This window comes from Salvelinus alpinus, chromosome 24, assembly GCF_045679555.1.
Source record: "Salvelinus alpinus chromosome 24, SLU_Salpinus.1, whole genome shotgun sequence".
Classification (NCBI taxonomy): Eukaryota; Metazoa; Chordata; class Actinopteri; order Salmoniformes; family Salmonidae; genus Salvelinus; species Salvelinus alpinus.
In genome coordinates, this window is record NC_092109.1 from 1,892,870 (window position 1) to 1,920,364 (window position 27,495).

General features: G+C 42.2%; 1 protein-coding gene across 1 annotated transcript; it reads right to left on the reverse strand.

Annotated features, from left to right (window-relative positions):
- Positions 1 to 5,632: 5,632 nt before the first annotated feature.
- Positions 5,633 to 11,138, reverse strand: LOC139551997 (actin-related protein 2/3 complex subunit 5-like protein). The gene is made up of 4 exons (XM_071363336.1): positions 10,711 to 11,138; positions 8,943 to 9,014; positions 6,524 to 6,700; positions 5,633 to 6,306 (listed from the first exon to the last, which is right to left on the reverse strand). The coding sequence occupies exons 1-4, from the start codon at positions 10,849 to 10,851 to the stop codon at positions 6,244 to 6,246; spliced, it is 453 nt and encodes a 150-aa protein (XP_071219437.1). The 5' UTR covers positions 10,852 to 11,138; the 3' UTR covers positions 5,633 to 6,243.
- Positions 11,139 to 27,495: the final 16,357 nt, after the last annotated feature.

The following is a 27,495-nucleotide window of genomic DNA, read 5'->3' on the forward strand; positions in this document are numbered from 1 at the left end:
TGGTCATTATGGCCAAACAGTTCTATTTTTGTTTCATCAGACCAGAGGACATTTCTCCAAAAAGTACGATCTTTGTCCCCATGTGCAGTTGCAAACCGTAGTCTGGCTTTTTTATGGCGGTTTTGGAGCAGTGGCTTCTTCCTTGCTGAGCGGCCTTTCAGGTTATGTCGATATAGGACTTGTTTTACTGTGGATATAGATACTTTTGTACCTGTTTCCTCTAGCATCTTCACAAGGTCCTTTGCTGTTATTCTGGGATTGATTTGCACTTTTCGCACCGAAATACATTCATCTCTAGGAGACAGAACGCGTCTCCTTCCTGAGCGGTATGACGGCTGCGTGGTCCCATGGTGTTTATACTTGCATACTATTGTTTGTACAGATGAACGTGGTACCTTCAGGCATTTGGAAATTGCTCCCAAGGATGAACCAGACTTGTGGAGGTCTACAATTTTTTTTCGGAAGTCTTGGCTGATTTCTTTGATTTTCCCATGATGTCAAGCAAAGTTTGAAGGTAGGCCTTGAAATACATCCACAGGTACACCTTCAATTGACTCAAATTATGTCAATTAGCCTATCAGAAGCTTCTAAAGCCATGACATCATCTTCTGGAATTTTCCAAGCTGTTTAAAGGCACAGTCAACTTAGTGTATGTAAACTTCTGACCCACTGGAATTGTGATACAGTGAATTATAAGTGAAATATTCTGTCTGTAAACAATTGTTGGAAAAATTACTTGTGTCATGCACAAAGTAGATGTCCTAACCGACTTGCCAAAACTATAGTTTGTTAACAAGAAATTTGTGGAGTGGTTGAAAAACGAGTTTTAATGACTCCAACCTAAGTGTATGTAAACTTCCGACTTCAACTGTATCTACATATTCTCTGTATCTACATAGTCTCATTCAAACTGCCTTTTGGTTTTATTCATGCTTTTTTTTCTTCCTCAAACACATCATGGACCGCGTCATAACAGTCAAATTCCCATAAGAGTTATCACTGCCAAAACAAGTTGACTGATAAGCTGCTAAGGGACGACCATAAAGAATTACTGTCCAGTTGAGAATATTACCTATGTAATATACCTATGTCTTCTTGGACTATGCCTGAATCATGAATTTACAAACATGACAAAATCCTCATGGAAAGAGAAATACTAAACCTGATGCAGAGGATTAGAGTTGATGCATTGTGGCTGTGTCATCTCATAACACTGAATTGTATGCAGTATAACCATTTCAGGACAAACTGCTTTGTCTTAGGGCCTTTGTTTTTCCACCCTGTTTTAATCTTGTGGTGACTTTCCTCTCCTCCATGTAGTGTGTAATTCTGCATTGTAGTTAGGAACGAGGAGTAAGACAGGAACAAAAAGCCTACACACTCATATTCTTATAAAAAAAGTGTCAAAAGCTTCATGTGCAAACTTGAAGTGAAGCAACCCCTTCACCGTGTATCCCAAAATAGGTTTTACTAGTGATGATAGTACACGTATATTACATATGATATTGATGCATAATGATGAAGCCCTTGACACCATTTATGTTATAATACCGGTAAACTTGTAAATCGTGTGATGTGGCTGTCCTCTTTCCCCTGTTGGCATGTAGTTGAAGCTCTAATAAGGTGGAACGTTGAGAAGCCAAAAAGGAATGTCCATTCTATAAGTTTATTATTATTTGAAAGCGTCACGTCAGTTCTGTGCAATACATTTCTATCTGCAATGCGCTGGACGAGTAACAATGATATGGAACAAAAATATATTGAAGAATTAACCTGAATTAATTTGTTGGGTCTAATCTAAAGTGTTACTTTAAGTGTTCTTTCTAATAGTTCCTACTATTGTGGGAACGATTTCAAAGTGATATACAGTGCATTTGGAAAGCATTCAAACCCCTCGACTTTTTTCACATTTGTTACGTTACAGCCTTATTCAACATTTTTATTTTATTTTTATTCTCATCAATCTACACACAATACCCCATAATGAGAAAGTGAAAACAGGTTTTTAGAAATGTTTGCTAATGTATTAAAATTAACAAATACCTTATTTACATAAGTATTCAGACCCTTTGCTATGAGACTTGAAATTGAGCTCAGGTGCATCCTGTTTCCATTGGTCATCCTTGATGTTTCTACAACTTGATTGTAGTCCAGCTGTGGTAAATAAAATGTATTGGACATGGTTTGGAAAGGCACACACCTGTCTATATAAGGTCCCATAGTTGACTGTGCATGTCAGAGCAAAAACCAAGCCATGAGGTCGAATGAATTGTCCGTAGAGCTCCGAGACAGGATTGTGTCGAGGCACAGATCTGGGGGAAGGGTACCAAAAAATGTCTGCAGCATTGAAGGTCCCTAAGAACACAGTGGCCTCTATCATTCTTAAATGGAAGAAGTTTGTAAATGTAGAAAAGGCCACCAAGACTCTTCCTAGAGCGTGCTGCCCGGCCAAACTGAGCAATCAGGGGAGAAGGGCATTGGTCAGGGAGATGACCAAGAACCCGATGGTCACTCTAACAAAGCTCTAGAAGTTCCTCTGTGACCATGGGAGAAGTTTCCAGAAGGACAACCATCTCTGCAGCACTCCATCAATGAGGCCTTTATGGTAGAGTGGCCAGACGGAAGCCACTCCTCAGTAAAAGGCACATGACAGCCTGCTTAGTTTGCCAAAAGGCACTTAAAGGACTCTCAGACCATGACAAACAAGATTCTCTGGTCTGAGGAAACCAAGATTAAACTCTTTTGCATGAATGCCAAGCTTCACGTCTGGAGGAAACCTGGCACTATCCCTACGGTGAAGCATGGTGGTGGCAGTATCATTGTGTGGGGATGTTTTTTAGCGGCAGGGATTGGGAGACTAGTCAGGATCGAGGCAAAAATGAACAGAGCAAAGTACAGAGAGATCCTTGATGAAAACCTGCTCCAGAGCGCTCAGGACCTCAGACTGGGGTGAAGGTTCACCTTCCAACAGGACAACGACCCAAAGCACAAAGCCAAGACAATGAAGGAGTGGCTTTGGGACAAGTCTCTGAATGTCCTTGAGTGGCCCAGCCAGAGCCCGGACTTGAGCCCGATCGAACATCTCTGGAGAGACCTGAGACTAGCTGTGCAGCGACACTCCCAATCCAACCTGACAGAGCTTGAGAGGATTTTCAGAGAAGAATGCGAGAAACTCCCCAAATACAGGTGTGCCAAGTTTGTAGCGTTATACCCAAGAAGACTCGAAGCTGAGTCTCAGCCAAAGGTGCTTCAACAAAGTACTGAGCAAAGGGTCTAAATACTTATGGAAATGTGATATTTCTGTTTTTTTTATTTTGAGATATTTGCAAAAATATCTATAAACCTGTTTTTGCTTTGTCATTATAGGGTATTGTGTGTAGATTGAGGGGGGGGGGGGGGGAGAGATGTAATACATTTTAGAATAAGGCTGTAACGTAACAAAATGTGGAAAAATCCAAGGGATGCTTGTTAAAACATTGTTCGACAGTCTGTATTTATCCTTTTAAATGGTTCTGTCCCATTTGTTGCCAATTATATTTGATGTCATTAAGTATGAAGGAAAACTTTGTTATGTGACTAAAATACCAAAACATGCAAGCTTTTTTGAATGCTCTTTAAAACTTATTCAGGATTGGTGGGTCCCCCTGCAGGACAGTTGAGCTAACGTAGTCTAATGCAATTGTTGTAAGTAACAACAAAATTTCCCAGGACATAGACACATCTGATATTGGCAGAAAGCTTAAATTCTTGTAAATCTAACTGCACTGTTTACAGTAGTTATTACAGTGAAATAATACTATTTGAGGAGAGTGCACAGTTTTGAACATGAAAAGTTATTAATAAACAAATTAGGCACATTTGGGCAGTCTTGATACATTTTGAACAGAAATAAAATGGTTCATTGGATCAGTTTTTTTTTCTTGTATTATCTTTCACCAGATCTATTGTGTTATATTCTCCTACATTCCTTTCAAATTTCCACAAACTTCCAAGTGTTTCCTTTCAAATGGTACCAAGAATATGCATATCCTTGCTACAGGCAGTTAGATTTGGGTATGTCATTTTAGGCGAAAATTGAAAAAAAGCGGCCAATCCTTAAGAAAATGTAGAGTTTGACTTTTGTTCAGTTTGTGTGAAATGTATTGTCTTTATTTAATAATCTTCCGACAGATTATTAAATAAATGTTATTGCTTTGACTCCTCTCTTCTAAAAATGAGACCGTCCCAAAACAGCAATGAAACATTTTATTTAATACATAAAATCAACAATACAGTAGCAATAGGCAAGATATCAAGAGATTCTTTTGGACTGAAATATCAACAATGTTTCGGATAATTTATTAATTTATAAACACCATGCCAATTTTAATTTGCAATGTGTTCCAGGACCCGGGAGTGTAAAAGTTAAAGGGATAGTTTTCTAACCAAAACCAATGTAAGAACTCTATTTGATCTGTATCACTGAAGCGTTAGAGATTGCACAATAGCAATGTACAGGTCATTTTTGATTGAGCCGACATACTGTACGCAGTGTTTACCGTGAATGCGCTCTCCGCTAACGTAGAAAGGTTGCCTTTAAATCAGGCTGTAGCGCTGAATTTACGCGATACGGCTTGAATGGAGCCCCAAGTCAATGTCCCCCACTTTGCATGCTATTTCGTGCTAAACTGATACATGGTAAACCACGTCTTGTTCCATAGCATTTATTATTATATGCCACCAGTCAACGATGGGCACAGCGATGATTTGTACCAGTTTCTTCTTGCTCTCAAAAGAAAAACGAAATATAAAAGTCCTCGGTTGATGCTGACAGCATAATTCAGTTTAGGTGATATTTCTCGAAGGGGTTTATGCACATGTTGATGTGTCAATGGTGGTTATGTCTGTGTGTCTGTTAGAATTACACACCCCTGGGTGGCTGTACGGTGTAGCTGTTTAAAATCCTGTGTGAAGAGGTCATTTGGAGCTTGACGTTTCTGGTTAAGCATAGGAGGCAGCTTTCATTCATTTGATTTGTTTCCTGCCGCCAACACAACTTCACACATTTAATAAATGTAACCTTTTACACCAAATTTTCCCTCTGATGTCCTGCCCTGAAATTGACCGTTCACAAATATACATGATTTTGCACTTAAGGGCTATTGTCACGCAAACATCCAATACCAAATTGACCCCTATGCACTTGTTACCATCTAGCTCCACTTCGCCCTGCGGTAGACTAAATGGAATTTTCACCATATTGTAATCCTCACAGCTCTCCACAAGTGCATAGGGCAGCCTGGGTTACTGAAAACACTGCTTCGTGCTTGCTCGTAGAATATGCAAACTAAAAATGATTTATATTATTTGGTTGACTGATTTTGCTCTGAAACTAAAGTTTGTAGATTCACAAGAATATTAGCCCCTAGTGTGGAAAGAGCAGTTCGTCACACATGCCGTGGTTGTGTTCAATCTGAGCAGGAATACAGGTTCCACAGCCAAATTCACTACCACAATTCTGAATCTACAAAGCGGTGTTTACAGCCAGCCCAACTGATATTTTCCCCCCGCTAATCAGTTCTGAAAATAGCCGATGTGATTGGTCAAAATAACAGAATTTGGCTCCCATAGAGAGGGGCAAATGACAAGGACACTTGTTTCCAGTTTTATTGCAGCAGGCACTTCACAACAAAATCCCCCATTGTTCAATATACCCCACCCTGCATACCAATTAATTGAATCTCAATCTCTTTATATTAAAATGTACTTCTGTCTGTACAAAAATGACAATGAGAAAAAAATGAAATATTACACTAACATAACAGACATACACTCGCAAGCACACTGAATTTGTCACACACACACACACACACACTGGTATAAAGGTACAGTACCACTTAATGCACACTCTTCCTTTGACCTGCCATGTCTCTTTTCCTTCCTTCCCCCACCCTCAAAGAAACATGCTGATGCTTCTCAATAGTATTAGAACAGAAATGCAATAAAGAACGAGCAAATAACTCGTGATTGGGTAAAAATGATCATCCTATACATGAACACGTATCATCCTGTCCTAAATTACAGCTATCCCATACATTTTGAAACTAAAAATAAATGTTCCCTTTGTGTTTTGTCTTTAACTTATGTAGTGTAAGGGTTTTTTCAGTAAGAAATTCTGATAATCTAATTTTCCCTTCCACAGAAGGCAGTCACTCCTCTTGCCAGTGGTCAGCCGAGACGCTCCACGTGATTAAGCCCGTCCCCTCAAACGGTCTTTCGGGCCGTCAGAACTCGTACGATTGACCCTAAGCCCCCAACTGCGAAAGCCTGAGTGACGAAAGAGGGGAAGAGACAAATGATCAAACACATGTGGCTGGTGGCACCTTAATTGGGGAGGACGGGCTCATAATGGCTGAACACGGTTTTGTGTTTGATAGCATTATGAGCCAAACTCCCCTCAGTAGCCTCCTGTGCATCATATTTCCATGAACATTAGGTGGACGAGAGTTTAAAGATTGCACAAGTTCAGATATAGCTTTCACACCTTTTCGTGCCACTGTAGGAGAATGGCACTGCTATTGTCGGAGGGCTTCTCGAAGCCTCTATATATGTACTTCATAAGCAGGTCCACCCCGCTTCTGTCAAGAGACTTGACGGCTGGCTCAATATCACTTGACTTAAATGATGTCAACACTCTCAGCACTATTGCCAGAGCCCTTTCCTGAAAGACAGAACAAGACAGCAAGAGAGAGTGTTTACAAAAGTTATTTACACCAGTGCAGATTCCCAAGAGAGGCAACATGTTTGGGATGCTTGCTAAGCCTCTCCTGCAATGAGCTAGCATTCTAAACCAATGTTAATATTGACTCAAAGCACACTTCATGACCAAAAGTATGTGGACACCTGCTCGTCAAACATCTCATTCCAAACTAATGGGCATTAATATGGAGCTGGCCCCCCCTTTTGCTGCTGCAACAGCCTCCACTCTTCTGGGAAGGCTCTCTACTAGATTTACATTTACATTTAAGTCATTTAGCAGACGCTCTTATCCAGAGCGACTTACAAATTGGTGCATTCACCTTATGATATCCAGTGGAACAACCACTTTACAATAGTGCATCTAACTCTTTTAAGGGGGGGGGGGGTTAGAAGGATTACTTTATCCTATCCTAGGTATTCCTTAAAGAGGTGGGGTTTCAGGTGTCTCCGGAAGGTGGTGATTGACTCCGCTGACCTGGCGTCGTGAGAGAGTTTGTTCCACCATTGGGGTGCCAGAGCAAGATGTTAGATGTTGGAACATTGCTGCAGGGACTTGCTTCTATTCAGCCACGAGTATTAATGTGATTGGGCTCGCAGTTACCATCCCAAAGGTGTTCAATGGGGTTGAGGTCAGGGCTCTTTGCAGGCCAGTCAAGTTCTTCCACACAACTCGACAAACCATTTCTGTATGGACCTACGCTTGTGCACTGGGGCATTGTTATGATGAAACAGGAAAGGACCTTACCCAAACTGTTGCCACAAAGTTGGAAGCACAGAATCGTCTAGAATGCCATTGTATGCTGTAGCGTTAAGATTAGCCTTCACTGGAACTAAGGGGCACGAACCATGAAAAACAGCCACAGTCCATTATTCCTCCTCCACCAAACTTTACAGTTAGCACTATGCATTTGGGCAAGTAGCGTTCTCCTGGCATCCACCAAACACAGATTTGTCCGTCGGACTGCCAGATGGTGAAGCGTGATTCATCACTCCAAAGAAAAAGTTTCCACTGCTCCAGAGTCCAATGGCAACGAGCTTTACACCACTCCAGCTGACGCTTGGCGATCTTAGCTGCTCGGCCATGGAAACCCATTTCAAGAAGCTCCAGACAAACAACTATTGTGCTGACGTTGCTTCCAGAGGCACTATCGAGAGCATCCTGACTGGTTGCATCACTGCCTGGTATGGCAACTGCGCGGCCTCCGACCGCAAGGCACTACAGAGGGTTGTGCAAATGGCCCAGTACATCACTGGGACCAAGCTTCCTACCATCCAGGACCTCTATACCAGGCTGTGTCAGAGGCCCTAAAAATTGTCAAAGACACCAGCCACCCTTGTCATAGACTTCTCTCTGCTACCGGAGCGCCAAGTCTAGGTCCAAGAGGCTTCTAAACAGCTTCTATCCCCAAGCAATAAGACTCTTGAACATCTAATCAAATGGCTACCCAGACTATGTGCCCCCCACCACCACCACCCCGCTTTACACCACTGCTACTCTGTTGTCATCTATGCGTAGTCACTTCAATAACTCCACCTACATGTACATACTACCTCAACTAACCGGTGCCCCCGCACATTGACTCTGTACCGGTACCCCCATGTATATAGTCTCGCTATTGTTGTTTGACTGCTGCTCTTTAATTACTTTTTACTTTTCTCTTACTCTTGTCCGTATTTATTGAAACTGCATTGTTGGTTGGGGGCTCGTAAGTAAACATTTCACTGTATTCGGCACATGTGACTAATAAAATTTGATTTGAGTTTGGAACTCTGTAGAGGTCAGTTGATTTTTACGCACTACAGCACTCGGCGGTTCCGTTCTGTGAGTTTGTGTGGCCTACCACTTCGCAGCTGAGCCGTTGTTGCTCCTAGACGTTTCCACTTCACAATAACAGCACTTACAGTTGACCGGGGCAGCTCTAGCAGGGCAGAAGTTTGACGAACTGACTTGATGGAATGGTGGCATCCTATGACGGTGCCACATTGAAAGTTGAGCTCTTCAGTAAGGCTTTTCCACTGCCAATGTTTTCTATGGCGATTGCATGGCTGTGTGCTTAATTTCATACACCTGTCAGCAACGGGTGTGGCTGAAATAGCCGAATAAAATAATTTGAAGGGATGTCCACATACTTTTGTATATATCGTGTACCTTCCCACAAAGTTACATGATGCAAGAATTTCAAATGAAAGTCTTGGCCCCTTACCTTTATTGCTGGATTCTTAGTGTTGAGAGGAGGGTTCCGCAGAGCAAGGTGAAAAGCTGTCATCGTGTCTCCTGTGCATTAGTCGGTTAAGGAATTTAACACCGTCTATTGCCATATCCTAAATAGGTTTGAAGGGCAGGAACATTGTACTTCTCCACATTTTATTCCCACCAACAGAGGCAAAAGAAACACACACCTGTTTAGGCGAGGTGCTGGCTAATGGAGTAAGAAAAGAAGAGCCTCACTAGGCGCTCAGATGCAATTATTTTAGAACCAATGTTTTGACGGACAAGCGGTCTTCATCAGGGTATAATGACAACCTCTGCGGGTCACTAATTTATATACTTTTAAAAGACACACAGGTGCCTGCAATCATAGCCGGGTGTGGCTTGATTTCATTGGTTGATTTACAGAAATGGAAGAAAAAAAAGCAAACATCCAGCCATATAATCATAGAAACAAACATTTACAATGGATAGAAAAAATACAATAATCAGAAGAATGGCTTCTGATCAAAGTCTACATTGAGACGAAAGGGAGCAAGGGTCTTTAAATGAAAGATCCAGGTGGCATCTCATTTTAATAAATTGTCAAGGTCACCCCCTCTCCTAGGGACGGATATGTGTTCGATGCCGATATACAGAGGGGACGAAATGGAGTGGTTTGCTTCCAAAAAGTGGGCTGCAACTGGGTACGTCAAGTTTTTGCAGCTAATGGTGCACCGATGCTCAGAGATTCTTTCCACCAAATCAAATTGTATTAGTCAAACACATATTTAGTAGATTTAGCAGTAGCGAAAATGTTGTGTTCCGAGCTCCAACAGTGCAGTAGTATCTAACAATTCACAAATCTAAAAGTAAAAGGGAATAAATAAATAAATACTGGGACGAGCAATGTCAATGGCATTGACTAAAATACAGTAGAATAGAGTACAGTATATACATATGAGATGAGTAAGCCAGTATGTAAACAGTGGCCAGTGATTCCATGTCTACGTACATAGGGCAGCAGCCACTAACGGTACAGGGTTGAGTAGCCGGGTGGTAGCCGGCTAGTGAGAAAGACTATCACAGAGGGTGTTGATGCCATTGCCAGTATGTGAGATCCATTTCAAGAGCTCACAGAGGTGTCTGATCATACACAGCCGGTTCCAGCTCACCTGACCAGAGTGCTACCTCTCAAACGGAGAAAGATGACACACAGAGGATGAAACGCAGAGAGATAGCTATAGTTCCTCACAATGTGGAGTAAACATGTTTTATTTTCCTGCCTCAAGCAAATCCTCTACTGGTGTCATTGCCCTGAATGTGGCTCACTCGAAATAAACATAAGAGGGCCATGAAGACCCTGCAACTCCCGTCTCACCCAAATCAAACGGCATAGGGATTCCCTCATTAACAGTGCAGCAACTGCTGGTGCGTTGCATGCTAGCTATAGACAGCTATGTTTAGACATAACTAAGTTACCTAGCTAACAAGTAGCTAGAGTCTCGGGTTCCGATAGCTCTGGACGGCGCCCTGGTCTGGACCAGCGCTAGGATAGTTCAGCCAGGGATATCCTCCAGGCATTGGCTAACTAGCAACCTAAACCGAAATATTTGCACAACATCAGCTACCTACCTAGCAAGATACATGTCAGCATGAGCAGAAATTAAAAGAGCATTTTGATTTGAGTTAAACAAAATCCATTATCAAATCACAAATCACATAGTTAGCAAGCTAGCTAGCACATTTAGCTAACGAACATGGTGGCATGAACGTAAAGGATATATCCTGATGAGGTTGTCTATCTCCGTGCCGTCCGGTCCCTGATTATCGACAGCCTCATCGTGATCATCAACGAATTTGTTCTCATCAAATTCATCTATGTCGAGTTTCCTGAATCGAGACGAAAGAGTGTTTTTCGCCATCAGAGCAACTTCGCTGGAAGAAATAGTAGCTAGCAAGCTAAAGCTAGTCCTACACACAGCGCTGTTGCGTTAATGCGAGCCAAGTACAGGGTACTTGCTCTGTATCGGCTCTCCTGCTATCTAGCAACCACCGTCTTCGCTAACGGTGTTTTGATTGTAATTTGTCTAGATAATATTATCTGCCAGTGTTACACACATTATTTTACCACCATGTACCTAGCTAACTCGTTTGACACTCAATAGTGTTGCCTGAATTATTTTCACTCACGTGAAGCCAGCGGCACTAATCGTCACTTCCGAGTCATATATATATTTTTAATCCTTCACAATAAGAGTACTGCTGCCATGATTGGGACGTAACAATAACCGATTACATTTAATCAGTTACATGCAAACGGATTACAAAAAAACACATTTTGTAATCAGATTAGATACTTTTAAAAAACTAGATTACTTATTGGATTACTTTTAAATTCAGAAAGGATGTTTGCGAGAAGAAAATAATTGACACCACTCTGTTTTCTCAACTACATTCAATTCAGCATTGAAAAAAGGTACAAGTTTAAGTTCGTGGCACCTGAGCAAGTCTGACTACAAGTCAGAGACCACTATGATGATACAAGCGTTTGATGGATCCTTTTTGTAGTCTTCTAATGCCTCAAGGGGAAAGTAATCCAAAAGTAATGGAAAGTAATCAGATAACGTCACTCAGGTTGTAATCCCAAAGTTATGTTACTGATTACAATTTTGGACAGGTAACTAGTAACTTTAGCAGATTATATTTAGAAAGTAATCTACCCAACCCTGGATAGTGCAGTATACAGTAGTACACCATTGTCATTATAAATTATTCTAGTTATCAAACTTAATACATTTAGGTTTTTGTGGCCAACTAATGGAATGAAAGGCACAACCCTGGGGCGTGTTCAGTACGACAGAACGGTGTGCAAAGTTGAATTTAACAGAAACAGTGGTGGCCCAGAGGGAGAAAGTGTTTGGGGTACTGCATGAATTTTGCGATTTCAAATCGTCACATCCAAATTGATCAGGTCACACCTCACCACACCCACCAAATGGGAGCAAATGTACCCCAAAAGGTGTTGTTGAACGATGCACAACGTTTTGGGGAAACACGTAATTCAGTTCAAACTGTCACGCAACGTAGCAAACGTTGAACTGAACACACCCCTGATTTTGTGTTTGTCTATAGGCCTTCGCTATTACTCCCTAGTTCAATTGATGCTTTTCCTCTGGTTGGCTGTGAAGTTGAGTAATGGGGCTGTTGGGAAAATGTAGCATAAATTACCACTCAAATTCATATATTGCATTTTTTGAGATCAACTCCATTTCAGTCTGACTGCAGAATTACTGATCTACAAATCATCTTGCAATCCAAACGGATTCTCTTATATGCACTCATTGACCGAGCTATATGCCTATGGATGCAAGGACCCAGACCGACAGTCGAAAGATTAAAGTGACAACCAAAGCATGAAGTGGAGTAAAACAACAGCCAATATTTTTTGTTGTTATTACAAATAGGATGAACATTTTAAAGATTTCAAGACCTCATTCAATTCCTCAGGAGTATGGCTAGATGGTATATTTTCCTTCTCTCAGCACATATAAAGTTGCAGGCTAAGGTTACATCTAGACTTGGTTTCCTCTATCGTAATTGCTCCTCTTTCACCCCAGCTGCCAAACTAATCCTGATTCAGATGACCTTCCTACCCATGCTAGACTACGGAGACGTAATTTATAGATCGGCAGGTAAGGGTGCTCTCGGGGGGCTAGATGTTCTTTACCATTCGGCCATCAGATATGCCACCAATGCTCCTTATAGGACACATAACTGCACTCTATACTACTCTGTAAACTGGTCATCTCTGTATACCCCCGGTTGATGCTTATTTATAAAACCCTCTTAAGCCTCACTCCCCCTATCTGAGATACGTACTGCAGCCCTCATCCTCCACATACAACACCCGTTCTGCCAGTCACATTCTGTTAAAGGTCCCCAAAGCATACACATCTCTGGGTCGCTCGTCTTTTCAGTTTGCTGCAGCTACCAACTTGAACGAGCTGCAAAACCACTAAAACTGGACAGTTTTATCTCCATCTCTTCATTCAAATGCTCAATCATGGACACTCTTACTGACAGTTGTGGCTGCTTTGCGTTTTGTATTGTTGTCTCTACCTTCTTGCCCTTTTTTGTCTGTGCCCAATCATTTTTGGACCATGCTTTGGCCTGCTAGTATGTTGTTTTGCTGCCATATTGTGTTGCTACCGTGTTGTGTTTTCATGTGTTGCTGCCATGTGTCACGGTCGTCTTGGGAAGAAGTGGACAAAAACGCAGCATTGTGAGCGTACATGCTTATTTAATATAAGAATTCGCCAACAAAACAATAAACAATCAAACGACACGTGCCGCCAACGTAGTGCTCACAGGCAACTACACATGGACAACTACCCACAGAGACAGGTGGGAAAAGGCAACCTAAGTATGGTTCTCAATCAGAGACAACGATAGACAGCTGCCTCTGATTGAGAACCACACCCGGCCAAACACAGAAATAGAAAAAATAGAACACAAAACATAGAATGCCCACCCCAACTCACGCCCTGACCAAACCCAAAATAGAGACATAAAAAGGATCTCTAAGACTCCGGCCGCAAAACCTAAACCTATAGTGGAGGGTCTGGGTGGGCATCTATCCGCGGTGGCGGCTCTGGTTGCGGGACGTGGACCCCGCTCCACCTTAAGCTTGGCCCACTTAGGTGGCGCTTGCCGCCGACCCCGGACTGGGGACCCTCGCAGCGGGCCCCGGACAGGAGGGCAACTCTGGCGGCTCCGGACAGGAGGGAGACTCTGGCGGCTCCGGACAGGAGGGAGACTCTGGTGGCTCCGGACAGGATGGAGACTCTGGCGGCTCCGGACAGGAGGGAGACTCTGGCGGCTCCGGACAGGAGGGAGACTCTGGCGGCTCCGGACTGGAGGGCGTCGCTGGAGGCTCCGGACTGAAGGGCGACGCTGGAGGCTCCGGACTGAAGGGCGCCTCTGGAAGGCCTCGTGCCATGACTCCTCACTAGAGGCTTCGTGCCATGGATTACCACTGGAGGCTTCGTGCCATGGATCATCACTGGAGGCTTCGTGCCATGGATCATCACTGGAGGTTTCGTGCCATGGATCATCACAGGAGGCTTCGTGCCATGGATCATCACTGGAGGCTTCGTGCCATGGATCATCACTGCCTGCTTCTTGCCATTGATCATCACTGGAGGCTTCGTGCCATGGATCACCACTGGAGGCTTCTTACCATGGATCATCACTGGAGGCTTCGTGTCATGGATCATCACTGGAGGCTTCGTGCCATGGATCATCACTGGAGGCTTCTTGCCATGGATCATCACTGGAGGCTTCTTGCCATGGATCATCACTGGAGTAGAGAGACACACAGGAGGCCTGGCTCTGGGAGCAGGCACAGGACTCACCAGGCTGGGGAGACATGCAGGAGGCCTTGTCCTTGGCCGAGGCACCGGATACACTGGGCCGTGGAGGCGCACTGGAGGTCTCAAGCTAAGAGCCTGCACAACCCATCCTGGCTGGATGGTGACTTTGGCCCTGCACGTGCGGGGCGCAGGCACAGGACGCACTGGGCTGTGCAGACGCACTGGAGACACAGTGCGCAGAGCCGGCGCAGGATATCCTGGGCCGTAGAGACGTACCGGAGGTCTGGAGAGCAGGGCCGGCACAATCCTTCCTGGCTGGATGCTCACCCTAGCCCGGCAGATGCGAGGAGCTGGAATATAGCGCACCGGGCTATGAGTGTGCACTGGGGACACCGTGCGCATCACCCCATAGCACGGGGCCTGACCAGTCTCATGCTCGCCACGGTAAGCACGGGGAGTTGGCTCAGGTCTCCAACCTGACTCTGCCACACTCCCCGTGTCCCCCCCCCCCAAAACCCCCCCCAAAAAAAGGATCTCTAAGGTCAGGGCGTGACACCATATTTGTTGTCATGTTGTCTTATGTCTCTCTTTATGTAGTGTTGTCTCTCTTGTCGTGATGTGTGTTTTGTAATATATTTTTTATTTAAATCAAATACTTCTTAGATACCGGAGCTTGTGAATTCAATGAGACTTTATTACAGAGAGCAACAAAGCCAAGCACCTCCATGTAAGAACTGAATCTTCATTCCCAGTGCTTGGTTTTTATACAGTCTTACCCTTACATAAAGTCATCACCCCGCTTTACGAATCATGTTGTCTTACTTAGTTTCCATTCTCTTATTGGCTCAGATATTGGGGCATAGATTCTATTGGTGTCCGTGACATGCATACCCCTTAGCTAATGTTCCTGTCCAAAGGTCTTTACAAGTTCAGACCTACATTGTCTATGTATGCTTAACTTATGTGCGTGTCCAGTAGCCTTCACAAGATCAGACATGGCCCAGACCAGTCACATCTTGTTACTTTACCTTGCCTCATCTACACAGATTCTGCTTACATTCTGTGTTTTACATGTCCAATGGTCAATTTGATGTTGATCCAGCTTTGTACACTCACATGGGCTTCAGCCTTCATTCTGCTTACACATGTCTAATATTTAAACTTATATTGATTATTCTTTCTCCTTCAAGGAGAACAGTATAGTTACTGAGAATCAAAATGCTACCACAGGGGGAGGAGATTATGTAATTAGAAAAGGAACACAACCAAACAACTTATTTTTGTTGCCGTCCTCCACTCCCCCGCGTTTGTCCGGTGCATACTTTAGCACCAGTCTGAGGTCCCTCCGCCACGCACCTCCAGAGAGGTCGGGTCTTTTTGCTGCCTGCCAGAAGTATTCAGCAATGTTGGTTAACTTCTTATGGCTGCTAATAATTGTTTGTAAGGCATGTCACTAGCCTGTATCCGTGTCTATCAATATATAAGCTAGCTAGTAGTAGATTAGTTGTCACTGTCAGGTCTTTTCCACCGAGTAGCTGAGAGCAGGTCAGTATCTGTCTCCCTTAGTCACCGCCCTGGGACAGGGATAACATTGAGAGAATGATTTATGATTTATTGAGTAGCTTGGATGAAAGGTGCACAGAGGTGCCCATAGTAAACTGCCTGCTCCTCAGTCCCAGTTGCTAATATATGCATATTATTATTCGTATTGGATAGAAAACACTCTGAAGTTTCTAAAACTGTTTGAATTATGTCTGTGAGTATAACAGAACTCATATGGCAGGCAAAACCTGAGAAGTTCCACCATTTTTTCTGAGGTGGCAGATTTTCAACCAAGCTCTCATTGAAATTACAGCGAGATATTGATGAGTTTTCACTTCCTACGGCTTCCACTAGATGTCAACAGTCAATAGAACTTTGTCTGATGACTCTAATGTGAAGGGGGGCTGAAGGAGACAGGAATTAGTCAGGTCTGCCACGAGCTGACCATGCTTTCACATGCGCTTTCAGATGCGTGTTCACATGAGGAGGACCTCCGTTCCACCGCTCTTCTGAAGTCAATCTAATTCTCCGGTTGGAACGTTATTCAAGATGTATGTTAACAACATTCTAAAGATTGATTCAGTACATCGTTTGACATGTTTCTACTGACTGTTACGGAACTTTTGGACATTTCGTCACGTTATAGTGGACGCGCTTTGTGACTTTGAAATTGATTACCAAAAGCTCTAACCAAAGTAGTTAATAAATAATGGACATTATTGAACAAATCAAGCCTTTATTGTGGACCTGGGATTCCTAGGACTGCATTCTGATGAAGTTCATCAAAGGTAAGGAAACATTTATCATGTATTTTCTGGTTTCTGTTGACCCCAACATGGCAGCTAATTTGACTATTGTTCTGAGCTCCGTCTCAGATTATTGCATGATTTTCTTTTTCCGTAAAGTTTTTTTGAAATCTGACACAGCGGTTGCATTAAGGAGAGGTATATCTATAATTCCATGTGTATAACTTGTATTATCATCTACATTTATGATGAGTATTTCTGTTGAAATGATGTGGCTATGCAAAATCCCTTGATGTTTTTGGAACTAGTGAATGTAACGCGCCAATGTAAACTCAGATTTTTTGTTATAAATATGAACTTTATCAAACAAAACATGCATGTATTGTGTAACATGAAGTCCTATGAGTGTCATCTGATGAAGATAATCAAAGGTTAGTGATTAATTTTATCTCTATTTTTGCTTTTTCTGACTGCTATCTTTCGCTGGAAAAATGGCTGTGCTTATTGTGGTTTGGTGGTGACCTAACATATGCTTTTCAGCGAAAGCACTACAAATGATTATTTGAAATCGAACACTTTGGTGGGATTAACAACAAGATTACCTTTAAAATGATATAAGACACATGTATGTTTGAGGAATTTTAATTATGAGATATCTGTTGTTTGAATTTGGCGCCCTGCACTTTCACTGGCTGTTGTCATATCGATCCCGGTAGAGGGATGCAGCCATAAGAAGTTAAAACCTGTCTATTAGAGAATATACTTAACAAATCCTGAACCAATAATCATAAGACAAATGGCAAGCTCACCCATGTGCGCACACACACAAAATGGGACCTTTCCTATTGCTCATAACATGTTATACTCATATAAATCTATTGCTGTGAGCAGGTTGTCAATTTCAATTCCAGACATTTCAGGAAGCACACTAAAATTCCAATTCTCTTCAATGCTTTTCATTGAGGACAATTTGGAATTGGGTTTACTTTCTGAATTGACTGGAATCTAAATGGAATTGACCCAAACCATGATGAGTACACTTTTAAATCATGTATGGAAACAGATTTGACTTTAACTCTTTTGCTGGGGTGCTTACTATGACCCGCCATGCCTGGAGTATCCATTAACTGTGATAAGAGATTTCCTCCATGGTCTTGGACCCGTTTTCACGTATCCACTTTGCCCTCTTGATGTCTGTCTCCTTTAGGGGACACATCTGACTCTGTTACGGGGGGAAAGTATTTAATGTCAAGTAACATTTCACTTGGGACATACCTCTTTCCCTAAATATAGTGAGTTGCGTATATCAACAAAGTTGCAGCTGATGTGTGAAAAACTGTAAACCATCTAGAAAACCATCAAACGAAAATGTGGCCTAATATCATTTTACGTCTATTTGAATCAATTAAAGCTCTAACAACAAATAACAGAATTAATACAGATTATCTGGTCTGTCTATTAATATCTGCCCCTCAGAAGGTTGTGTGTGTGTGTGTGTGTGTGTATACACACTCCATATACTGAAACATTTACCAGGCAAGACAGGACTCCTGCTTGGTCTGTCACCTTCAGCGGCTGCAGCTGTAGAGTCTAGCCATTCCTCCAGTAGAAGAATGGTGGGGCCATCCTTGGGTGTACCAAGCATCCTTGAAGATAAAAGTATTGTTTTTATTTATTTTAAAGACCCTTTCAATATGGCTAGGATTTGGTAAAACCAATCAAAAAGTATTACACCTTCAAGGGCTCTATTTTGGTGGAAATTTTGTAGCAGAGCGCATGTATGATCAATAATGCAGTGAGTTTCAAATTAAAACTTAAAGTAATGATGGACTGTTGTTTCTCTTTCCTTATTTGAGCTGTTCTTACCATAATATGGACTTGGTCTTTTACCAAGTAGGGGTATCTTCTGTATACCACCCCTGTCTGGTCACAACACAACTGATTGGCTCAAATGCATTAAGAGGGAAAGAAATTCCACAAATTAACTTTTAACAAGGCACACCTGTTAATTGAAATTATTTCCAAGGGACTACCTCATGAAGCTGGTTGAGAGAATGCCAAGAGTGTGCAAAGCTGTCATCAAGGCAAAGAGTGGTTACTTTGAAGAATCTTAAATGTAAAATATATTTTGATTTGTTTAACACTTTTTGGGTTACTACACTATTCTATATGTGTTATTTCATAGCTTTGATGTCTTCACTATTATTCTATAATGTAGAAAATAGTCAAAATAAAGAAAAACCCTGGAATGAGTAGGTGTGTCCAAACTTTTGACTGATACTGTGTATACAATAAACCCGTTTTCCATAACGTTATCGAGCCAATTAAGAAGGAATATCATATCTTGTAAGGACGTTAGAAGCAAAATTCAGGTTTCCTCAAAATAATTATTGCAAGCTATGACATGGCGTAATAAAGGAATGTGTATGTGTGACAAGAGAAAAGAACATTCGCCCTTATTAAACTCGCCAGATAATTTTTCCATCAATGGATGTTGATTTACTTGCTTGACTGCTATGATTAAACAACAATGCACAAGGGGGTGTGGTATATGGCCAATGTACCACAGTTAAGAGCTGTTCTTAAGCACGACGCAATGCGGAGTGCCTGAATACAGCCGTTAGCCATGGTTTATTGGCCATATACCACAAACCCCTGAGGTGCCTTATTGCTATTATAAACTGGTTACCAGCATAATTAGAAAATCAAATCACAATTTATTTGTCACATGCGTCGAATACAACAGGTGTAGACCTTACAGTGAAATGCTTACTTAATTAAACCGCAGCAGTAAAATAACAATAGCGAGGCTTTACACTGGGGGTACCGGTACAGAGTCAATGTGTGTGGGCACCGGTTAGTTGAGGTAATTAAGGTATTATGTACATGTAGGTAGAGTTATTAAAGTGACTATGTATAGCTAATAACAGAGAGTAGCAGCAGTGTAAAAAGGGGGGGGGGGGGCAATGCAAATAGTCTGGATAGCCATTTTATTAGATGTTCAGGAGTCTTATGGCTTGGGGATAGAATCTGTTTAGAAGCCTTTTGGACCTAGACTTCCGGTACTGCTGGCGATCCGGTACTGCTGGCCGTGCGGTAGCAGAGAGAACAGTCTATGACTAGGGTGGCTGGAGTCTTCGACAATTTTTCGGGCCTTGCTCTGACACCGCCTGTTATAGAGGTCCTGGATGGCAGGAAGCTTGTATGCATACCTTCTGTAGTGCCTTGGGGTCAGAGGCCGAGCAGTTGCCATACCAGGCAGTGATGCAACCAGTCAGGATGCTCTCGATGGTGCAGCTGTAAAACCTTTTGAGGATCTGAGGACCCATGCCAAATCTTTTCAGTCTCCTGAGGGGGAATAGGTTTTGTCATGCCCTCTTCACGACTGTCTTGGTGTGCTTGGACCATGTTAGTTTGTTGTTGATGTGGACACCAAGGGACTTGAAGCTCTCAACCTGCTCCACTACAGCCCTGTCGATGAGAATGGGGGCCTGCTCGGTCCTCCTTTTCCTGTAGTCCATAATCTTCTCCTTTGTCTTGATCATGTTGAGGGAGAGGTTGTTATCCTGGCACCACACGGCCAGGTCTCTGACCTCCTCCTTATAGGCTGTCTTTTCGTTGTCGATGATCAGGCCTACCACTGTTGTGTCATCGGCAAACTTAATGATGGTGTTGGAGTCGTGCCTGGCCGTGCAGTCATGAGTGAACAGGAAGTACAGGAGGGGACTGAGCACGCACCCCTGTAAAAAGTAATGTTTTGTCATACCTGTGGTATATGGTCTGATATACCACGGCTTTCAGCCAATCAGCATTCAGGGCTCAAACCAGGTTTATAATTGTAAATAAGTCTCCTTTGTGCATGTGCATAACCATAGATATATCCAACAGCAGAGTTTCAGTGATGAAAGCTGAACAGGGGATGTCAATCTCTGAGCAAGAAACACTTGGTTGAACAAAAAAAAACGAATGTTAGGCTATTTTCTAGCAATTGTGCTGTTATGTGCCAGATGTTAAGACTACAAACCTTTATAAATGGCCTATTTGCGAGATTGGCTTGTCATTTCAATAGACACAGGCTACAGACTCAAATCTGGGTCTATGATTCTAAAAACATTTGGCCATAGTTTGCTTGGATAAAGGCAGGAGGCCTATAGGCTCTGACAGGCCTACATCTCATGTCAGATAGTCTACAGGAGTTTAGACAAGATGTAAACTGAATGATTTAGCAGTATGCTTAGTTTCAAAATAACAGACTAATTTATTCAACATGAATAGCAAGGCGATTTTGCAATAAGAAGTGCTCGTCTCCCCAATGGCCTGCTAGAATAGGCTACTGAGGATGGGGTCATAATTTCAATAACTTAATTAAATATTCATAATATGTATATGAACTGAAAGTTTGTCAACAACAGCCAACGTTTATTTTTTCGAATTTGTTTTACCTGTAGCCTAGTCTGACTACTGTCATGTCAATATAACGCGTTCATAATAACACACGGCTACAACAACAATAAACTGAAGATATAGGCTATTTATTAAATAGTTTTGCCTGCGCCAGGTAGACTACACAAGTCACACAAATTGATTTGCAATGAATCCAGTGATATCGTAATTTCAACATGTTTATTGTATCAAATGATAGCCTACAATGGTATATACATGAATAGGCTACTTAATGGCCAACAGAGCCAATTGTATAATTTTCCACATTTAGCCAAATGTCAGTTTCATTGAGGACTTTTCCCCATAAAAAATAACCACGCGAGGGCGTTCCATAAATTTCATTTCATATTTCCACTCGGGCAGCCCCCGAGACCCAAGAACAGAACTGAGCATGCATAAATCACTTCGCTTGATACCGTTTTCTTTAAACAGTCAACATTAGAGTTCAGTTTAAACCACCTCCGAGCGGATTTATATAACGCGCCCAAAGTCGTTTTCCAGTGCTTTGTCTCCATTATTTATTGATGTGCATTAATATGTTTTATGGAAAACGGGTTGGAAATAGGTTTCTTCATAATGACAATCTAAATAGTCTACCTACAACTGGTAAATAGTTGTCACTATGTGTGCGCTTGCTGCGCTCTCTCTCGCTCACGTGACTCAGCCAATAACTGTAGTGCTCTCTCAACACACACACAACACACATTAGGCAAGATTAGGCCTCCGCCTAGGCGGCACTTGAATTTGGTTCTGCATTTTGACAATTGGCTGCCGCCCTCCGGCACCCCAGATCGGCTACTACACCGCCCAGGTCACATCAGCCACCAGCTCATAGCGTTGCTGCAGTTCCCGCCCCCACCGCATATATGGGATTATCCAATTGTGAAACAATAAAAATGAAGCTGCCACATAAATTATAGATTTATTTTTGTAAAGTTTGCTCGTCATGAAGACGATTAAGGCAGTAGCCTAACCTAGCCTGTTGACGTTAGCTAGCTACTACTAGTGGATATAATTTTAGCTAAAAGTAATCTATATAGATTTTAAACGATTTGCTACCATGTCTAAGAGACAAAAACTATCAGGAAGCGAATATTTAAAATAAATAAAAAACGAGAAAAGAGCCACAATCTCTAAACCAAAGAAATGATCTGAGAAATGATCTGGTGAAATGTATCAGTGTCCATCAGCCGGTGTGGAGAATGACAAGCCTACGAGGACAGGTCATTCAGTCGAGGAGAACGACGAGCCCCCGTTCGCTGATTCTAGCAGCGAAGAGGGCAAACCGAAGGAGTCCGACCATGCACTTCCACCGATGACAGCTCTCTGGCTGAACAAGAACAGGTGGTCGCACCAGGCCTAGCCACACCTCCAAACAATGCCGGCGAAGACCCTACTATCTTGGACCCAGACTCAGATTCGTCGCTCCCCGTCCCTGATGACAGTGGTGGTGCTGCTGCTAAATCCAACTCCCAAACAAAAAACATAAAAGATCCCGCTGAGTGGCCAAAATATAGGAATGGATCTTTACGGGGTATGTTAGTGCAGGCTGGGCCACATCAGGATAAGGAGGGGAATTTCACAAGAGATGAGGGGCAACGAAAGTTTTCGGTGCCCACTACAATAGGAGGATGGCGAACGGGGAGAGAGTGGATAGACCAAGGCTTGTCCAAGCAAAACGATGCAGCCTTCTGTTTTTGCTGCAAAGTTTTTTCACACGAGTGAAAATCTGCGCTGGTCAGGGATGGAACTAGGGACTGGAAAAATCAGTGCCACCTCCTCAGCTCGCATGAGAAGTCGCATGACCACCTAGATAGTTTCCAGAGGTGGAAGGAGCTGGAGATCAGGCTGGTGTCCAAGCATATTCAGATTATTTGATTTCAGGACCATGGACAGCTACCGAGAGAACATCGCTGACTGCAACGCAGCAGCAGAGGAAAGAGGCCACTCTTGGTGGAGACGAAATAAATGAATGCTGATATTGGACAATCAAATTCGATATGTAAAATAAACAACATTTGTTAAGGCTGGGTCATTGACATAAAGCTTATTTTACACTGCTCCAGCGAAACGAGGCTCGCCATGCATTTATGAAAGCAGTTGTTTCCAAAGCTATGTGTTATATAAAAGTGTTATTTTTATTGTAATTGTAAGAATTATGGGGTCGTGCCATGTGCTATAACAGGTGGGATATTATTAATAATAAACTCGTTTTCCTACTGTAGGTTGCATAGTGATAGCAACATTGTAACTCTTTGATGCAGGGGTTAAATATAATTGGAGATAATTTTTTCTTCGTCCAAAAAACAAGTGGTAAGCCAACCTGTTTGACAGACACAATTATCCTGTCCATAGATGTCGGTATAGCCAAATACTCCAATACTGTCGCATGCACTGATTAAATACCTCCGTGTCTGGGAAGGGCTTGGTGTGTTTGGTTCTGATTAAATACCTCCATGTCTGGGAAGGGGTTGGTGTGTTTTGACTAAAACCAGGGCTCCAATTGAGTGAGGGTATCACATACCCTTTGTTAAAGAAAAGGGGGAAAAAGGATATCTATTGTTTGCTTTATATTTTGAAATTAATACATAAAATGTATCCAGATTATATCAAACGTTCTATAACAATGCTTAACTCAGTGATGCCTTATGGTAGAAACAAGCTCTAAAATGCCCGCGAAAGACGTGACTCGGATGCATACGGGGATATATTGATGCCTCTCAATGACAATCTGAAGCTAAACTGAAGCTAAATATTCGAGGAGATAAAAAACATCGACTTTGCTATTCTGTCCCTATTAATTGAGTTTTTTCTGAAAATAAATGTTTGTTTAAACTTAGGAAGCTTTTAGGGAAACACTTCTGTTGTTGGGTTGGGTTATACAATGGACAAGCAGTTGAAGCTCACAGTTTTCTGCGTCAGTAGAGCCTCTGTCTGGGTGGAAAGGTAACTTTTGAAAGTGCCATGCTTAGATTCATAAGGATGTCTAAGATGTATTTATTTTTGTCTGCCTAGGGTGGCAGAATGTCCAGGGCATTGGTGATTTTATCAATGTATTCAGATTGAAAATATTAGGCTATGTTATTGACATTGAACTGATTATATAGCCTACTATCCAGATGTGTAAAAAACAAAAAACAAATGTAGCATAGGCCTATTAATTGGGCTGCTATTATGTTCTGTGCCTCTGACTTTTCTAAGGGCTGTGGGGGGGGGGGGGGGGGGGGGGATACACTAAGTGAAATATACACTAGAGCCAGCAGCCTCTTCACTGTTGACGTTGAGGCTGGTGTTTTGCGTGTACTATCTAATGAAGCTGCCAGGTGAGGACTTGTGAGACGTCTGTTTTTCAAACTAGACACTCTACTGTACTTGTCATCTTGCTCAGTTGTGCACCGGGGCCTCCCACTCTTTCTATTTTTGTTAGAGCCAGTTTGCGCTGTTCTGTGAAGGGAGTAGTACACAGCGTTGTACCAGATCTTCAGTTTCTTGGCAATTTCTCACATGGAATAGCCTTAATTTCTCAGAACAAGAATAGACTGATGAGTTTCAGAAGAAAGGTCTTTGATTCTGGCCCTTTTGAGCCTGTAATCGAACCCACAAATGCTGATACGCCAGATTCTCAACTCGTCTGAAGGTCAGTTTTATTGCTTCTTTAAATCAGAACAGTTTTCAGCTGTGCTAATATAATTGCAAAAAGGTTTTCTAATGATCAATTAGCCTTTTAAAATGATAAACTTGGATTAGCTAACACAACGTGCCATTGGAACACAGGAGTGATGGTTGCTGATAATGGGCCTCTGTACGCCAATGTAGATATTCCATAAACAATCAGCCGTTTCCAGCTACAATAGTCATTTCCAACATTAACAACGTCTACACTGTCACTTAGAAATGTCCTTGCTTTTGAAAGAAAAGCACAAAAAAAATGTGTCTATTAAAATCACATCAAATTGATCAGAAACACAGTGTGTTGTCTTTTGTTGAGAACGTGTTCTTTGCTCGTGTGGGTAGTCAAAAGTTTTAACCATGTTACATGCACAGCTGCAGCCTGTCAGTGTTCGGGTCTAGTCTGGAGAGTTTATATTCTTCTCGTATTGAGGTTAATTTCTAATAATTTCAAACGTGTGGACCCTGGTCTCACGTCTTTCTGGTCTGAGAATTTCTCTTCCAATCCTTTTAAGCACTCTGGTCGAAAAGGATGGTTCCATCACACTGACATGCTCTTCTGAACTCACGCTGGGCGTGGCTAGTTACTGTGCAAAGGATGTGATTAGAAGTAGTCGTGGTCCCGTGTGGCTCAGTTGGTAGAGCATGGCGCTTGCAACGCCAGGGTTGTGGGTTCATTCCCCACGTGGGGACCAGGATGAATATGTATGAACTTTCCAATTTGTAAGTCGCTCTGGATAAGACCGTCTGCAAAATGACTTAAATGTAATGTAAAAATGTAATTTCTTATGACTCCTAAAATCACATTCCTATCTTAACAAAAATACTTTGATCCATTTTCATATCACATAGACAAAGTTTTGGATGGAAACATGACAGATAACGGAGGTGTCCTTCCCAAACATCATATGTGTCCATTACAATCTATGCAAGAATCAGAATGCATGATTTGTCATCAGTACTTGAAAACCTGTGAATTAAACAGTAAATACATTATGTTCTATGCATGCATACGGTATGCTCCAGTTGAAACGACAAGATGATATACAGACAATTAAGCACTTACTTTGATAGGAATGCACACATGTCCAAAGTTATTATTTGTAAGGAAAACAACAATGAAGGTAATGCGGGCGCCAGCCAGAAAATGTGCCAGGAGGAAAAGCTTTGTGGGAGGCTTTTTCTGACTAGAGATGCGCAATGTCTTCATACTTGATCTGGGGAAACACAGGGAAAGTGCTTGGGCTCTCTTCGAAGAGAGAAGTTTGTCCGGCTCAGTAAAGTCTCAAACATAAATTGAGTATACAAAACATTAAAAACAGGTGCTCTTTCCATGACAGACTGACCAGGTGAATCCAGGTGAAAGCTATGATCCCTTATTGATGTCACCTGTTAAATCCACTTAAATCAGTGTAGATTAAGGGGAGGAGACAGGTTAAAGAAAGATTTTTAAGGCTTGAGACAATTGAGACATGGATTGTGTATGTGTGCCATTCAGAGGGTGAATGGGCAAGACTGAAAATGTAAGTGCCTTTGAACGGGGTATGGTAGTAGGTGCCAGGCGCACCGGTTTGTGTCAAGAACTGCAACGCTGCTGGGTTTTTCACGCTCAACAGTTTCCCGTGTGTATAAAGAATGGTCCACCACCCAAAGGACATCCAGCCAACTTGACACAACTGTGGGAAGCATTGGAGTCAACATGGGCCATCTTCCCTGTGGAATGCTTTCGACACCTTGTAGAGTCCATGCCCAGACGAATTGAGGCTGTTCTGAGGGACAAAGGGGGAGGGGGGAGGTGCAACTCAATATTAGAAAGATGTTTCTAATGTTTGGTATACATCAACCAATAGAAAGCATCAACCACTAGAAACTGTGTGCACACTTGGTCTAAAGTTTGCGGGATTGTTTTACTTTTATTTAACTAGGCAACTTCTTATGGCTGAAATCCCGCTAACGGGATCGATATGACAACAGCCAGTGAAAGTGCAGGGCGCCAAATTCAAACAACAGAAATCTCATAATTAAAATTCCTCAAACATACATGTGTCTTATACCATTTTAAAGGTAATCTTGTTGTTAATCCCACCAAAGTGTCCGATTTCAAATAGGCTTTACAGCGAAAGCACCACAAACGATTATGTTAGGTCCCCGCAAAATCACAGAAAAACACAGCCAATTTTCCAGCCAAAGACAGGAGTCACAAAAAGCAGAAATAGAGATAAAATGAATCACTAACCTTTGATGATCTTCATCAGATGACACTCTTAGGACTTTGTTACACAATACATGTATGTTTTGTTCGATAAAGTTCATATTTATATCCAAAAACCTCATTGGCGCCATGTTCAGAAATGCCTCCAAAATATCCGGAGAAATTGCAGAGAGCCACGTCAAATAACATAAATACTCATAAACTTTGATGAAAGATACATGTTTTACATAGAATTAAAGATACACTTGTTCTTAATGTAACCGCTGTGTCAGATTTCAAAAAGCTTTATGGCAAAAGCACAATATTCAATAATCTGAGAACAATGTTCAGCCACAAAAGGAAGCCATACAGTTACCCGCCAAATTGCGCAGTCAACAAAACTCATAAAAAGCATTATAAATCTTAACTTTGCTGATCTTCGTCGGAATGCACTCCCAGGACTCCCACTTCCACAAGAAATGTTAGTTTTGTTCGGTAATGTCCATCACTTATGTCCAAATAGCTATTTTTGTTAGCGTGTTTGGTAAACAAATCCAAAGTCAGGAAGCGCGTTCACTAAAAGCAGACGAAATGTCAAAAAGT